This window comes from Crocodylus siamensis, chromosome 2, assembly GCF_052110815.1.
Source record: "Crocodylus siamensis isolate JL-2025a chromosome 2, ASM5211081v1, whole genome shotgun sequence".
Classification (NCBI taxonomy): domain Eukaryota; kingdom Metazoa; phylum Chordata; order Crocodylia; family Crocodylidae; genus Crocodylus; species Crocodylus siamensis.
In genome coordinates this window covers 223537320-223555064 of record NC_143396.1, presented here as the reverse complement: position 1 = coordinate 223555064, position 17745 = coordinate 223537320, and the positions used below count along the sequence as shown (strand labels likewise).

Below are 17745 nucleotides of genomic sequence, written 5' to 3'. Positions count from 1 at the left end.
TGTTGCTGAATCTCCTATGCTTTGTTCCTCGACATCTAGAGTGCCTGCCCTTGTGTTCTTAAGTATTAGGGCTGTGCAAAGCTTTGGGTGCTGATTGAATTTGGACGACATTCAGCCCTGATTCAGCGGCCAAATTTCTGAATCAAAATTCAACTGGGAGACCAATAAAAAGGTCCGAATCAATTCAGAAAAGATTTGGAGAAAGATTTGGAGATTCGGCGATTCGGGCAGTCCCCACTCGCTGCTGCAGGGAGATGGACTCAGGTTCTATGCTAGTAAGTAGGAGGCGGAGGGGGGCAGGGACCATGGAGGGATCCCCACCAGGCCCCATCTCCTGCCCCTCCAGCCCTCCCTGAGCACTCCCCACCCACTCTTCCAGCCCCATCTACGGCTGCCCCACCTGGCCCCAGCGCTCCAGCTCTTAAAAAAGAAAAGAAAAGCTCTGCACTCATCGGCTGCTGTAGCGGCCACTGGGGCTTCTAGGGGCTTGCAGCAGAGCACCCCACGCAGTGTGGGGCAGTGGGGGTTGCCCCCCCCACACACACCTGGCAGCAACCAGTGGGTGTGGGGCTTTTTTTTCTTTTTTTTTTTTTTAAAGAGCCGGGGTGCTGGGGCCAGGTGGGGAGAGTGTTTGGGGGATGAGGCCTGTTTGATTTAGAGATTTGGCCAAATCAATTTGGCAATTCGAATCATTGTCCCGAATCAAAACACTGTCCCCCAAATCAGCCGAAACCGAATCCAAAGCAAATACTAGTCGCTTTGCACAGGCCTGTTAAGTATGTATCCTTTTCAGGAAGGTCTTAAAAACAAGGTCTTTCCAAAACATTATTTTACAGGATTCACTACATTCTGTTGTGCAAAATTAAATTTAAACAAATTTTAAAATATCCATGCAAGTCCTTGCACATACCACACACATACGGAAAATAAAATGACAGTTGCACTCCTCTATATAAATATATGGAAACTAACCAATAACATGGTAGATTAACATAGGTCCAGATTTGTTCAAGGTTTTTATCAATAATCTAGAAATAGGGAAGCATAGTAAAATCTCAAAATTTGCAGATGATACTAAATTGATCCAGATAATCAAATCTGAAGCTGACAGAGAGGAGCTGCAGAAAGATCTCAGCAAACTTGGGGGGCAAAATAGTGGCAGATGAACGTCAAACATTGACAAATTCAAGGTAACGCGTATAAGGAAAAATAACCTCAATTATATGTACACAATGCTGGGTTATGAACTAGCTGTTATGACTTGGTGTCATTGGAAATAGTTCTCTAAAAACATCAACTCAATGTCCAGCAGCAACCAAAAAAGCCAATACATTTTTCGGCATCATTAAGAAAGGAAATGAAAACAGAACAAACAAATACCATCATGCCACTACACAAATCCATGGTGTAGCCACATCTTGAATACTCTGTACAGTTTTGGTCTCCACATCTCAAAAAGGCTGTAGCAGAATTAGAAAAGGTATGGAGAAGGGCAACGAGCCAAGGTCATACCAGGACAGACTAAAGACTAGGATTCTTCAGTTTGGAAAAGAGAGGGCTGAAGAGGTATATGATCAAGATATATAAATTCATGATGCGTGTAGACAAAGTTCTTCACCAGATCTCAGAATACTGAAACTAGGGGGCACCCACTAAAATTAGCAGAAGGTAGGTTTAAAACTAACAAGACAAAGTACATTTTTATGCAGCACACAGTTGTATAACTAATTACACAGGAGGTTGTAGAAGCAGATAGTATAACCAGGTTCAGGAAAGGGCCTAATCAAATTCATGGATGACCAATCCATTAAGAGTTTCAGATATATCTCAACCAATGATGATGGGTTCCAGGAAGGGTATGACGGGAGATAAACCATCTTAGATATTACCTGCTTGAATGCTCTCCTTCCAAAGCATCCACTCCTGCCAGTGTTGAGGACAGACTACTGAGCTCGACAGTCTATTGATCTGACCCAGCATGCCATTTCTTACGTTCTTATAGTAACAGGAATAAAAACAATTACAATATAATTTTCTGCCTGGAAAGTTTAACTCCTTTGTAAAATTAAATGCATCAGTCATTGTAAACCATAACTTTACAAGCTGCCACATAATTAATAACTTTACAATCTAATACAAGTAGACATCATTGCAAACTAGCTACTGAGTCAGCAACACTAGTTTTGAATTATACTGTTGGTTAAAAAAAGCTTAGTAAACTTCCAATACTTTTTTATTAGTTCTAAGATTTAAAAATAATTACTGTGTACAGTTGAATATTACAATTTCAAACAAAAAAATTACCTTGTGAACCAAATTAAAAATGCCAAGTTTCAATCAGAAACAGAAATAAATTGGTCAGCATTCCAACCCTCTGTACCAAAGGATTTGTACTCTAATTCTTTCCATTATAAGTGGCCAGAAGATACCAGATAAAATACATACATACTTCAAAATGCTATGCAGTAGCTCCAGCAAACTTAAATACCATGTCATTGCTTACTTTTAAACAACTGAAGACAATTTACCTGGAATTAAAGAAATCTATGGATTTCTAGATTAACAGCACAAGCATACAACCTTTAACTTTTTTCATTTTCTCAATTTGATGAATATTAATATTCTGTCGACATGCTCATCATAAACAAGGCCATGGGCATGGTCTCAATGGCTCTCAGCCTGCTCAAATTTACAATTTTAATCAACTACAATCAATTTTTTAAAAATGAACATTTTCCAGCATAAATTTTACAATCTTTTACTTTGCCAAGGAACTGCATCATATTTTCCCTAAATATGAATAAAAAGTGTTATTAAATACACACTTCCTTGAAAACTTCAATTTTTTCCTGGCTCCTTTTTAGCTCTATAAATATAACTGGGTGCGGTAATTTAGGATACTACATTTGCTTACAGTTTTAAAGGCACAGATGTAGGATTTTTTAAAATGTTCACAAATCATCTATCAAAGGTCTTTCTGTTTTACATAGCAAAAGGGTTCCAATTCCTCAGAAGCTAAAAGGATCAGTTCTCCCCAGCACATGTGTAACTCTGAAATGACAGTTCCACAAATCATTGAAGTTACAGAAGGAGGAGACCTAACTCCAATCCCTACTGTGGTTTGTTTCTTTACAGTTCATTGTAGAGCCTGTTATCTCTGTTTTGTATATTTCTACTGGCAGAACCTTGCTGACACCTCTGCTGCTGTTTCTGTTCTCAAGTTGATCTCACTATTAGGAAGTTTTTACTCGCATCTAAAAACTTTCCCTCCTTTTACTTAAAAAGATTACATCTTGTCATGCCACTTTGGTCAACTTCACATAGTCCTGGTACTGAAGGTTTTTATGAGTGGTATATTAAGCCCTTTCCTCCCTCTCCTATTGATGATTCTATGTTGGGGCCTGGTGCAGTGTCACTCGCTGCCTGTCTCCAATTAATCAGCAAGTCCTTTAAGTCACAAAAAAAAGAAATGGACCTCTGGACCTTAACCTCACAATCATAGCACTATGATCTGGAAGAGCTCAAGCTCCATTCTAAACTCTACAAACTTAAAAAGGATGGTAAAACAATGGCTGAAAAAGCCCAGATCATCATCTGGTTAGGCTAACAAAAAAGCATCATTTTAAATAACCATGTCAGAAAGAAGCTATAAAGCAAAGTGAACCACGTTCATTCAAATGAAACATTGATATCAGCCTTACAAAACAAACTACAGTAAATGAATTGCTGAAAAGAAAATAGCAGAAAATGTTGTAAAGCTGAAAATACATATTAAAGAAAAAACAGTAAAAAGTCACCTACTATACCAGGGGCAGGCAATTATTTCGGGCGGAGGGCCGCTTACCCAATTTGGCAGGCTGTCGAGGGCCGCATGGGTAGCCCTGCCCCTTGACAGGTGCTCCACCCCTTGACAGGTGCCCTGCCCCCTGGTCACCATCTTGGGACCAATGTTCCAATGTCTTGGGACCAATGTCCCAGGGCTAGCACTGGGGGGCCCAAAGCAGGGCGCAGGCTGGCAGGGGTCCATGGAGCTGGACTGGGCTGCACCAGCAGGGAGACAGGGGGAGCTGGCCTGGGTCCAAACAGCCCCTGCCAGCTGGACCCCACACTCCTGTCATCCTGCTCTGGGCCCCACCGGCACTGGCCCCAGGACAACGGTGAAGGCCCCGTGCTCCCACTGGCTCCGCGCCCACTTACACCCAGTGCCCCACAGTCCCGTGGTACAGGTGAGGAGCAGTGCACAGCCCTGACCCCCCTCCTGCCGGCAGGGAAGAAGCTGGTGCTGAGCATGGGGAAAAGCGGCCCCTCACCCACCCCATGGCTGGCGTTCCCTGCTGCAGGTGCTCCCAGCCCATGCGGAACTGTCTGGAGCAGGCACAGGCAGTCCCAGGTGGGCTGAGTGGCTGCAGCGCAGGGCACTGGCCACATGGCGAATGAGGGGCCACTCTTCCCCACGCTCAGCACCAGCTTGTAACCCGCCCTGCTGCCAGCCTGGCAGTGGGGCTGGGTTACAAGCTGGTGCTGAGTGCGGGGAAGGCAGCCCCTCCCCGCTTCATGCCCGGTGCCCCATGCTGCAGCCGCCTGCAGTCCATCTGGGGCTGCCTGTACCTGCTCCAGACAGCCCCGCGTGGGCTGTGAGCGCCTGCAGCAGAGAGTGCCAGCCATGAGGCAGGCGAGGGGCCACTTTTCTCCATGCAGGGAAGGAACACAAGGAAAAGCTGAGCGCAGGGGGAAAAGCAGCCCCTCCACTGCCCCATGGTCGGCACTCCCTGCTGCAGCTGCTTGCAGCCCACACAGGGCTGTCCAGAGTGGGCACAGGCAGCCCATGTGGACTATAAGCAGCTGCAGCACAGGGCACTGGCTATGGGGTGGGGAAAGGGCTGCTTTCCCCCACGCTCCTTCCCTGCCTGGGGTTTCCCTCCCCCCCGCCCTTCTCCCCCAGCACAGGGCAGCCACATGCTCACAGGCCAGAAGCCCCAGGAACCAAAGGCAGAGAAATATTGATTTTCTACATTTTTTAGGGGCCCCGTGGGCCAGAATGAATGGCCTTGCGGGCCAGATCAGGCCCGTGGGCCGTATTTTGTCCACCCCTGTACTATACTAACCAAATAAGCTAGTACTCATTTTTTACATGAATTTACTAATCTTAACTGGCTGGCACAGGCCCATTAAAACATGTTTTTTAATGCTTTTCTGATTTTATGACTTAGTACACTAGGTCAGACTTTCAAAAATGGGAGGAGGAAAAACAAACGAACAAACAAACAAAACACTTACTGGTATTGAAAATTCCTCAGCCAAATACTTTAACAATGATGCTTCTCGAGCTAAAAAGTTGCTTCTCTCTGTCAGGTTGCCTTGAAGTTTGGTATCAAACTCTTTTCTGACTACTGAAGCAACAGAATCAATTATTACAAGTTTAACTTTCTTTGAAATAATTTCTTCTTCCAAAGACTCAATCCTTCAAAAAAAAGAAAACAAAACAAAACTTAACTGAAACAATACCATTAAACAGAATAATGTTAGTTAACACTTAAAAACCCCTAAGAGGAATATTTTACAGGCCTGAAGCTGATCATATATTTATTAGGGCCAAGCTTCTAACTGCAAGCTGTTATCACTGGATGGATAGGATGATGTAGAAGTAACAAGGATACTGCAGTCAGCCCTGTAATACAAAGTGCCTCTCCCAGAGTGGGGTCTGGAGGATCCACAAAATGTGTATTTTCAAGTCCCAAGTCTATCCTGTGTAACCCCTGTACAAAGAAGCGCTGTATGTGCAATGCTGTGCAATTCTAGCTCACTCACAATAGAAGCATCCCATTTCTAGCAGGGAGCCCTGTACAAACCCAGGACATGGTTCTGTTCTATATACTTATGAAGGTAACAAAAATGGCCAAATAGCTTTCATATATGCATACACTCTCACAGGGCTGCAGCTATTACACAGGTTGGGTACTCTGCCATTAAAACAAGCAGCATGGCATAACCTGTTTTCATGATAACGTATCTTCACATGTTGACCCAAAATAACAACATGAAAGCACAAAATCACATAATGGCTTTTCTGGCTGACAGTTGAGAAAGGACTCCTCCTCTCCTAGAATCATAAAATGTAGGGCTGTAAGGGACCTCCAGAGGTCATCTAATCCAACCCCTAGTACTGCTGCAACAAGATCCAAAGATCTCCTTTTCTTCATTGCTGATGGGGTGGGGGGAAAATGTTGTAAGAAGACACTCATAGAAGAACAGGGAGCCACTTTTACTCACTCTACCAAAGACTGATCCAGAGCAAACCAAGTCCCCATTAGATGCACAGATCCCATAAGAACCAGGGGTAGGATTTAATTATTTATTTAGATTTATATCCTACCATATCCAAAAGGCTCAGACTACCTTACAATAAATAAGCAACCTACAGGCAACCCAGACAACACCCCAAAATCTAAATACTTTAATTCCCCCTTCCCCCAATGCCTCTACCCAACCCCCCACACAAGCAAACCAATCCAAACCATGCCTCCCAACCACCATTCACATCCAGATACAAGGAAACCCCCTGATTTCTACTTTCACACCCCTTCCCTCCCAGAAAAGTACATCTAACTCCTCCCCTTTTCCCAACAAACACAATAGTAAATTCAAAAGACCCTTAATAAAAATTATGAACAGATTTTGTGTAGCTTCTGCACTGTTGGCTGTGTATAAAGGCATACTGTATTACAAAATTCAGAACTTTAATATTCACTGACGATCCACTAAATGAGATGCCCCAAAACATTTCAGAAAGCTTCAGTATGAAGATAATGTAAGATTAAATATATGCATTATGGCACAAATACTTTTTGCAGTAAAAACTTATTCAAACTTGTTAGATGCAGTAATGTAAACACCCAAAGAAATGAACTTCTACACATAAGCCTTGGAAAGTAACAAGATTTGTAAAAGAGTCAGTCCAGCAAAGATGGGCTTCTTGTTTGTTTTCACAAGCAACAATACCTTTTCAGTACACTCTCACAGGTGAGCTCCCGATATAGATGGATGCTGCAGGTCATAGAAACCAATTTTTCTTCTGTGACAAAATAATTAGGGAGCCGATGTTCTGCTATCTGAACCAACCTGTCAAAAACCAAGAGATATGTCACTGAAAAGGCAACAGAAATCTGGTATAACAAGACAGTCTTCCATTGTTATTTCCCCCAAACTGCCCACAATATCAGAGGCGACAAAGAGATACAAGATGAAATAAATCTGAGAAGGGTAAGGAGATGCAGATAGGAAGTTAGCAATATCCAACTTCCTTTTCTAACAAGGAAGCACATTCCAGTGGCAACACTAGAAGACAGAAAATTAAGATTCTACTCCGAATCATGCCACTGAGTAACTAGTGAAGTGGAACAAGCCTACTTCTTTTGTTAGAAGTAACAAAACCTCTGTATCACCAAGAACTTGTGAAATGGTATAAAAAGTAAAGTTTTCAAGATTTTGATACAAAAGGCCCTATTAGAGCACCAAATGGTATTATATTTCTGATTCATAGAAAATCATAGGATCATAGAAAATGAGGGTTGAGAGGGACCTCAGGAGGTCATCTAGTCTAACTTCCTCCTCAAAACAGGATCATCCTTAACCAAAACATCCCAGCTAAGGCTTTGTCAAGCTGGGATTTAAAAACCTCCAAGGTTGGAGAGTCCACAACCTCTCTGGGTAACCTGTTTCAGTGCTATACTACCCTCCAAGTGAAAAGTTTTTCCTAATAACTAACTTTATCAAGTTGCAGCAAGGGAACTTTATCAGAAATAAACGTATTTAAACAAGAGTATTGTTCATGCCACACCATCTCGTCTTCCATTTTAATCCTATAGTGAGATCATAAAGTAGAACTTATGAAAAAAGAGTGTTTTAACAATAAACTCCATCATAAAAACAGTATCATGACCTTATTGCAAGATCCACTGGACAAGGAAGATGCAAGGGAGAAAACCCACTACAGATATAAAAACTTGTAACAGCAGACCAATGTTTTTCAATTCTGGTCCCTAAAAGTACTCAATCTGTAAGTAATAATCCGGCATGGTGTTAGACCCCATAGATTCCACTTAGGTGCAGGGACTCAACACCTTTGAAAAGAAACCATTTTTATCAATTCAGAAGCCTAACTTTAGGCCTTTACATTTAAAAAATGTTAGCTCTTGGGGCCATTGTAATGTTCTAAATTGTTTCTTTTTAGAACAAGGGTAAGAAAATGCTTAAGTTCCTGAGTGCAATATGTGCTCACTCTACTCACTATATGTGTGAAGACAGTGACATCTGGTGGGTAAGATTTTTTCCCAAAACACTGCACTTTTGAGATAAAACTAATGGTGTACGTAAAAAGATTCCTCATCTGTTTTACAAAAACCTCATAACATCATTACAACTATAAACATCTTAAGTGAGTTACTTTTCAGCACTATGGCTTAGTTCAAAAAACAAAACATGAAAGACTAGACTGAGACATTAACATGCCTATCTCAAAGCCATAAAACCTTAGTATTCTTTCTATTGCAGCTAAAATTTCAGTGCAAATTGCTCATGGCATAGTAAATTACATAACAGGCATATTCCAGGGGCTGTCTAAATAACCAACTTATTTTGCATGGCAACTAACCTTCAAACTGATGTATGTTGAGTGTCATGGGGCAACTAGCATGAAAATACAACGGGAAGTTGTAAGATACAGCATAGAAGGTACTTGTGTTAATAAATACAATTATTGCAAGGATGTCACAGTGACAACGGGAGATCAACATCTGGCTCAACTGCAGCTCAGAGAAAACCAAACAGAAGCTGGTTAAAAGGAGACAGCTTCATGCAACTAGCTGGGACCCTGGCCTCATCACCAGGAATCCTGCTGTTCTTCATTTAAAAATAAAAAATTCTCTGATAATCAGGGGACAGGTGGGGGGGGGAGGGGGAGAAGAATGCAAATTATCTGATTTAAAACCCCCAAATCTATGTTTTTTCTATGATTAAAATGAAACACCATTATATATACATACACACACACACACATATATATATACATACACACACACACACAGGGGAGGGGGAGGTATCAGTTGAACACAATGTTTTATTGATATATTAACAATTTTAAAGCAACTTGGAAGCTTACCTGTACCTCAAGTCACTATAATAAAATAAATTCTATACCTATAAATTTTGGCATTTGATTATTTTGGTTTTTTTATCATGGAAAATCAAAGATCCCCCTGCCCCCTTAACTTACCAGGATGCAGGTCCAGCTGCAGCTCTCCCACAACTCCCCTGCCTTGTGGTGCTGAGCAGGCCTAATATGTTGGTGCCTTGCCCATGACATTGCTCCTCACTCCACACCCACAGCCCCCTGGTCAATGCCCCTCATTCACCAACCAGAGCCCCCCAACCCTGCTGGTGTCGCTCACTCCCCAGCCAAAGCCACTGGGTCCTGCTGGTGCTCCTCACTCCCCAGCCAAAGCCCCCAAGCCCCTCCAGCCCTGCCAGAGGAAGCCCCTAACTGCTAGGGCTACAGGGCCAGGGACCTGGATCTGCAGCCCCCTGCTCCCCACAGCAGCATCCAAGCCCCAGCTGGCGCCCACGGGAGGTAGTGGCTGCTGTGATGGAGAGGAGCATGGAGCCCAGCTCCCCCTCCCCGACAGACAGCATGGCCAGAACAGAGCCCATGTGGAGGGGGAGATGCAGGCTGCCTGCTGCGGGCACAGGGGGGCAGATCCCTGCTGCTGCACACACTTCCAGGAGGGGAATTCCATATAAGTGCACAGTTCAGCAAATGCTAAATGTTACTTGTTACTATTAGCAGAGGCCAAAGACCAAATGGAGTATAACAACTTTCCTAAGAGGTCAAGACCAAAACAATGTGGTAGATCTCTGGGCTTTAATTTCCAGTGATTCTTACCCAGTCATAGACCTAATGAAAGGCTAAAATATAGATTCAAATGGATGCATCCTTCTACTGAAAGTATAGAGAAAAGCCAGTGCTATGGCAACAACTTCCATTTTTCTAATTCTGGAAATACTTATCTTCTTCAGCAATCCCTTGCAGTCTAGGCTGATCATCTTATCTGTGCATCCAAAGATGGCTGATGATGCCTACCCAGGATCAACAGACTCTACTGTAGCTCAGGCATGTGTTTCTGTATGGGGCTGGTGGTGCTGGATTCTTGATTCGGTCCATGACATGCTGTTTCTGCTGCTCTGCTTTTCTATCTCCTGTTGTTGTTAGGTGGTTTCAAAATACTGAGATCCCTGCTGCAGGGATCTGGAAATACAGTGGGTCCATGAACTGCCTACTATTGGGCTTCTCCGATTCAGTGATTTTCTCTCTCAGTAAAGACATCCCCAAGTAAGGCTTTCAATGCTCTTCTATTTTAAATAAATTACTAATAGATAAATACTCTCAATATTTGCTTTATTCCATTTGTTAGTATTTAGAACAAAAATATTAAGATTTTGGACAGGGCTGAATTCCACTTTTAATCTTAGTGTATCATAAATTTTGAACTATATATACACCTCAGTCCACTGCAAGATTCCCGCACAGCAACGGGAAGTTTGAACAAAAATGAAAGGTAGGGTATGGTCTGGTTGTAGTAACAACACTTTCAACTATCACTAGCATCTGTTAAGTCACATTTAGCATTATTCAGTGGGAAAAAAGCTCTCATCTTTAGGAACAGCGACATTTTTTTCTGTCCCTTCACTATCCTCCTATTTACTTCCCACTTCCATGGTTGTATCTCTTACTTCTGCATTTGCACCCTTGTATCAATTTCTAATTCTCCCACTGGGCTTCCCACAAAGCTGATATTTCAAAGAATCAAAATCACAAAGTATTGACTTCAATAACATTAATACAGGCAAAGAAATATACCCTTCTCAGAGTTAGCATTTCAGGCTTTCTTCCCTCCTAAACCTACAATGATTTCTATGTTTAAACTAACTTCAAACATTTGCAAGATTAATTTCACAACCACAAAGGCTAGAAATTTACTTTTTTCTTAAATGATTACTTCAGATGCTAACGCCACATAAATACATACATACAGACAATGCAGATTCCAGCCACATAAATCCATCAGCTGGGCCACATCCAGTCAACAGGCCAAACGTCTCTTATATGGATGATAAGCAATCATTTTTATTTTGCCTGTATTCAGTATGTTGACTTACTGAACTTCTGCTTCCCCCAAAATTTCCCTGCTAACTCCAGAAACTAAGATGCAAAAGAAAGATATATTGGACGTGCTATTTTTCAGTTGCAAATTTAATTATCTATACAGGAACACAGTTTCTAGTGATTACATCAGGACTAGAAATTGGGATGCCAAAGACTTTATGAACACAGACATTGCACCTTAGCTTCCCCATCTGTAAAATGGCTGTCTTCCCTAACAGATATGTTGTGGTGGTTAATTACCACTTGGAAAGCTTTGTAAATATATACATCAGCATTTTAAAATATATACTCCTTACCTTTCAGCACTGAATGCAGACTCTGTGTCAATGTATATGACAGCCCCATCTAGTCCTCCCAGGCTGGTAGGCAAAGTAGCCAGCACACTCATCATAATACAGAACTGAGTTTTGCCACAACCTGGTGGGCCAGTTACCTAAAAAAAGAAAGGTAAGTATCATTATGAACCAGTGGTGTCACACCCGCTTCATGGAAAAGTTATAATTCAATATTTAATAAATGTTCATCACCCAAAATGTGCAGTGAGGACTTCATGCCCTCTATCCTTTGACCCACCACCCAGATCCTACTGGTATCAGTCAGAGGTCAACCCAAAAGTTAGGGTAAAATGAGGCTTTTTGGTGGCAACTATACTTTTCATTACTTCTTATTTGTTTGACACCTTATCTTCAGTATCACTTGGTGAAAAAAAATCTACTTCCCTTTAGAACTAGCCATAGCCCAACCTGCGGGGGCAGGCCAAACAGGGGAGCTCCCATAGGTGGTCACAGCAGTGTCGGGCGGTGGGGGGGGTGAACACTGACCAGCAGTCAATGACCACCCACAGACGCCGACAGTGGCAACTGGGGACTGGCCGCAGATGCCACTGACAGTGTCAACAGTGGGAGGAGCGAAAGGGGGTGACAAGCGGCAACCACCTGCAGGCACCACTGGCAGCGTCGGTGGTGCTTCTCTTGGGGGGGGGGGGGGGGTGCACTGCCTACACATTACCTATGGCCCAACCCTTTAGTCATCTTCCTTCCTCACCCTCCTTTCTCTGTCCATCTCATTCTTCCCTACCTTTGAAAAATCTTCTCCCCTCCACGCTGCCTTCCCTACAACTCCTATTTCTCTTCCCTCCCTTTCCCAACTCCATCTGCTAAAATGGATCAATGTTAAAATAATTCCTTTTGATACTGAAGAGTCATAATTGGGCTGCAGAACTCCCATTCCAGTGAAATTATCTAGGGAGCCAAGAAGTACATGCATGTTTCAGAGGCCCCTGCTATAAGTTACATATATTATACAATTAACTGGTTAATCACACAATAAATTTAGACCAGCCACACATGCAAAGTAATTATCATGCCATAAAATGATGATCCAGCTATAAAGAAAATAAACCAGCTAAAAAGTTAGTGCTTGAAAATGTGTAACAACTCCATAGCTGGTTTCTATCCAGCTTTAATTTGAATATGTAGGAAGGCCTAGAGAAGCACTGATGCAGTTACACTCACAAAGAATTATAGCCTGAATTGTACCCTGAACTTGTTCAGTTTGCACTTTATTTCTTATCTCATTATAGCCAAGACCCTATATCAGCAGCATTTCAAAAAGCCAGAGCAGTTTGACAGCTTTAAGTTATAAACTATATTCAATCAAGGTGACTGTTAATTAGCCAGGATCCTAAAGAATACACCTAAATTGCATGAAATGGCTCTAGCATATTGAACTACAATTTGATCTGGAAGAAAAGCCACACAGATTAAACAGATGTGAGTCTCTGGGAGCACTTGTACATGTGATGGGGTTTTAATCCTTAGGGTTGCATTCTATGCCCCCTAAATTGAAACGGTGATTTTAATTGAAATAGCGGGTTTTATTTTTCCGTCACTCCTGCATATATATTAGTGTCCTGGAGGCCACAGACACCTGCTAAAGGCAGAAGTGGCAAGAGGCCCGATCCTTTTTTTTCCCCCTCCAGTGGAGCCTCCCCACCTCTCCCGCAGCCAGGAGGCCATTAATCTGTCAGCTCGCCCCTTGGCCATGGGAGAGATGGGCAGGCTCTGCAGAAAAAAAAAAAGGATTGGGCCTCTTGCAGCTTCTGCCTTTGTCAGGCTCCTGAGGCTGGCAGGACACATGGGCCACCTGGGAAGGGGCTGGCTTGCCCCTGGGGCAGTGAGGGTAGGTGGCAGGAGGGTGACTGCTTGTGCTGGCAGCTGGATAAGGCAGCAGGGACAGCGCACAGGACACTGGAAGCCTGGGAGGGCTCGGAGGAGCTAGCACCCTGCCTGGGCGGCCCTGTACCTTGTGCACCATCCTTGCCACCTTCTCTGGCTGCCAGCACACCCAGCCACCCTCCTACCACCTTCCCACAATGCACCAGGGGTAAGCCAGCCAGTTTGTGGGTGGCCTTGGGTGCCCTACTAGCCTCAGAAACCTGCTGAAAGCACAAGCAGCGAGGGGCCCAATCTTTTTTTTCTGAGGAGCTGTCCGCCTCTCCTGCAGCGGGGGGCCAAGCTGACTAATGGCTGCAATGTTTCAAGTTGCAACATTGCAAACTAAACTATATCAAGACATAGTTAAGTTTGCAATGATGCAAACTCATTTAAAACCCCAAAACTCTCATATGTATAATGTATGACACCATTAAGCCACACAAAGGGAATTTTTCATCACATGTGCAAGCGCCTTGGGATTATGAATCTTCAAACTGAATATAGTTTGGCAATAGGTTGCACTTTGCCTGCAGCAGACCTCAGAGATCACAAAGTAGTTTTGTGTCTTATGGTTGGATATGAAATTGTAGTCAGTTTTGTAATACAATGTTGTTTAAAAGCAAGTTTCACTGTCATAGTTTTCTTGGAAGATGACAGAAAAGTAGTTTTAATACCAGAGCTCTAAAGTAGAATAAATGCTCATGTGAAATGATCCAGGTTTGCTACAATAGAGAGCTATGGGTCTGCATTAACCCTATTAAGAGCACAGCTGGAGGTAGGTCCAAAGACATGGCACAACATGACTCCCCCACCACTGACAAATGCCAAGACTATTAAAACCAAGACAAATTCATAAAATAAACACATAAACAAGATTATATTTAAATTATTGTCTAGAAACGTACACTTGGCACTTACATACCCTACAGCATCATTCTAAGGAGCATGATGACTTGAACAGAACTGGACAAGGGTTAGAAAACACCCAGCGAAAGAGCTAGCTAATGCTAAGTTCCCTGTCTGTTTACTGAGGAAAATACTAACCAACACAGTATGCTTTTTTTTCTTTTTACTGGGTCTGCAAGCCAAGCAAAATTACCCCTTTAAGTCTCGACTTGAAGACATTTTGACCATCTCTTGTTCAGGCATATGCTCTGTAGCATATGCTCTGTATTAATTGAATTAGGGATGAGAAAGCTAGACGTATATCAATGCAAGTAGCAGTCCCTACTGCATCTAAATTCTTATTGATCACATTGGCCAGAGTTGTCATATTTTTAAGTGAAAAAAACATTGTTTAAAACTACTGCACATCCTCCAGACCAAGACAGCCAAATAACCACGCCAGCAGTTTCTGGCTAGGAACAAGGCTGGAAATGAATGAAGGAGGAAGACATCAATCCTCTTGTTAAATTACAGTGTTTGGTCAATCCTGGCAAGACAGAAAGGACCCTCACGAAAGCATCTATAGTTTAAGTGCTGCCTGGGAGGTGCACAGGAATGGACATCATTTATTTCTTCAGGTGCTGTAAGTTGATCAAGCAGAAAGGAGGTACATACCTGCAGACATGCCTGTAATATTTAAAGCATTTAAAAGCAAAACAAACACAAAAAACCTCTGGAGCAAAGGTCTGATGATGATAGTGATGATGATTATTATATAGCCTGTGATTTAAAACTGAGGACCAAGTAACTTAGTTTTGTATTCAGACAGCATCTTGCATGCTTTTAGTCTAGAACAGATAAGTAGTAAGAAAAAAAAAAGGGACTGCTATCTAATTGACATTTGAAGGCACGCGTTATAAACTTGCTGGTTTCAATCTAGTTCCTAAGTAAGCAGTTTTGTACCTCACAGTCAGCATCACTACAACAGCAACTAAAACAGAGCTGCTAATGACCGATTAGATTGTGGAGACAGAATTTTCTCACCCTTAAATCTGGTCCATCTGGCAACACTGCCAAAGCAATTTATAGAAGTGTAGGGAAGCTAATCCTTTTATACTGTATCTGTCCTATGGATCAATAAAAAAATTCTTCACATTTCAGCAGAGCCTAATCCACTTAATAGATACGCAATCGTGATTTAAAAGTATGCACACTGGAGAATTTAAAACTGATATAATATTTTTATTCAACCCAGTACTCTTTTAAAACGTTTCAGCCCAATCAACTCTGAGAAAGAAAAAATACTGTAGGGTTTGTCTGGATTTTTTAAAGAAAAAAAGAGCTAAAATTCTCCTAATACAATTCAAATCCAAACTCTGCAGACAGTTGGTTACATCTGTCTTAGTTCAAGTTTGGTTTTGAAATCAAGAGTCCATCCTTCAAAACTAAAAGAACATTTAATTTATTTTTGCCTATTAAAATGCATTTTTTTCTTTTTCAGTCAGTTGTACGCTATTTTCTCTGGCACATCTGAATAGCTTATTTGTTGAATTAAATCTTGAAGAGTTAATTCTTCAGAGTTACCCAGGAGATTAAAAACTCCTAAATATCTGGGAACTCATTACTTCAGTTTTGTTCAGATGATTTGGCCAAGAGTCCTGACTTTTGACCACAACATTTAAGCTATGATTCAATTTCCAATTTAAACTCCAATAGTGGTTTGGGGGAAAATGGCTGGAACCAGTATAGTGCAACTCATTTGCCTCTAGCTCTCAAAAAACAAGCACAAGATTTAGCTTTAAAAGATACCACTAAAACCCTCACCCTCACGGCTCATGTATTCAAAATCCAAGTTTCCAACTACCCTTTCTGTTAGATAAAATAGGAGGAAGGAGAAAGAAACAGCAAAAGGATAAGCCACATCAACTGAGAAGTGAATGCTCCCAGATACATGGTTTCTGAAGGCTTCTCCCAAGTTGAAACAACCATCTAATAACAAAATACCCAAAGTGTGGTCAGCAGATCAATAATGGCCCTGTTAGTTCTATTATGTGGCCCACAGTAATGTTGGCTATTAAGACAGCAATACAGATCACAGACCACAGACACCAGGACTACTTTTGACCAAGAGGAGGTAAGGCATCTAAGATCTGCACGCTATACAGCCATTTTGAAGATGCACAAGACACTTGATTGCCTTACAGCAGGGGTATCAAACTCACCTGGCCCTGCAGACCAGATGAGGACTGCAGGGTTAGGCTGCAAGTCAAATCAGACCCATGAACCAACCCTGCATGCGACAGCCAGCGCACATCCCACACCAGACCTGTGCTCTACATGCAGTGCACATGCAATGTCTAGCCCCATGCACTACATACAGCACACAACAAATTAGTTCCACACGCCATATGAAGTGAGCAAGATCGGGGCTGATGTGTGCTGCACGCAGCACTCAGGCTCATCTGAGACTCAAAGGCAGTACTGCAGTTCGCAGGACTATAGGAAAGTAGGGCTAAAGTGGACCTGAGCATCTAGTTCCATCCCCTGTCCAAAGCAGGACCATCCCCAACTAAACCTTCCAGGCCAAGTGTCTGGCTAACCTGCTTTTGAAAGTTTCCACGGATGGAGATTCCTCACCTTCTCTAGGTAACCTAATTTTCCTCCTAATCTTCAACAGAAATTTTCCCTGCTGCAGCTCAAGGTCGTTGCTCCTATGCCTGTCTCCTACAACCACAGAAAAAAGCTCACCTTCATAATCTCTGTAGTCACCCTTCAGGTATTTGAAGACTGCTATCAGCCTTCTCTTTTTCAGGCTAAATATCCCTAGTTCTTTCAGCCTTTCCTTAAAAGTCTCATAACCCAGGCCTCTGATCATTTTTGTTGCCCTATACTGGCCTTTTTCCAAGCGACCTCACCCAACCTCCATGAATTATGAAAAAAAAAAAAGTGGCCAATGACTGAAATCACCTCAGCCAATTCCTTTGGTAGCCTTGGGTACATCCCATCTGGCCCTGCCAACTTGAAAGCATTTAGCTTCTTTTAGTAATCCCTAACCTAGTCTTCCATTACTCTAGACCAGAGATTCCCAACCCCCAGGCCACAGCCCAGTGCTGGGTTAGCTGATGGTCCACAGGAAGGCTGGCTGCCAGACTGGAAGTCTGAAAGTGACGAGCACACTACAGACTGGCGGTCAACCCACTGTGACCACAGACCGGCAAACAGTATTAAAAAAGGCTGACTGCCACTCCACAGTATGCCGGTCGCTTCCAGACTGCAGTTTGCCAGTCCTCAGTCTGCCGGTCTGCAGTCACTTCCGGTCCGTGGTTTGCCAGTCCTTGATCTAAAAAGGCTGGGAACATCTGCTCTAGACTGATTGTCTCCCTCCCTACCTTGGCTGCCAATTGCACTCATCATCTGGTACCTGCC

At 42.7% G+C, this 17745-nt stretch overlaps 1 protein-coding gene across 2 annotated transcripts in view; it reads right to left on the bottom strand.

The window, feature by feature from the left end:
• Window positions 1–17745, bottom strand: part of RAD51B (RAD51 paralog B) — a 665539-nt gene that overhangs the window by 626472 nt on the left and 21322 nt on the right. For both annotated transcript variants that reach the window (XM_090033201.1, XM_090033202.1), the window contains exons 7-9: window positions 11515–11651; window positions 7000–7119; window positions 5278–5461 (exon numbers count right to left, since the gene is read on the bottom strand). In XM_090033201.1, coding sequence (XP_089889327.1) covers window positions 5278–5461; window positions 7000–7119; window positions 11515–11651 — 441 coding nt within the window. The remainder of the gene's footprint in view (window positions 1–5277; window positions 5462–6999; window positions 7120–11514; window positions 11652–17745) is intronic.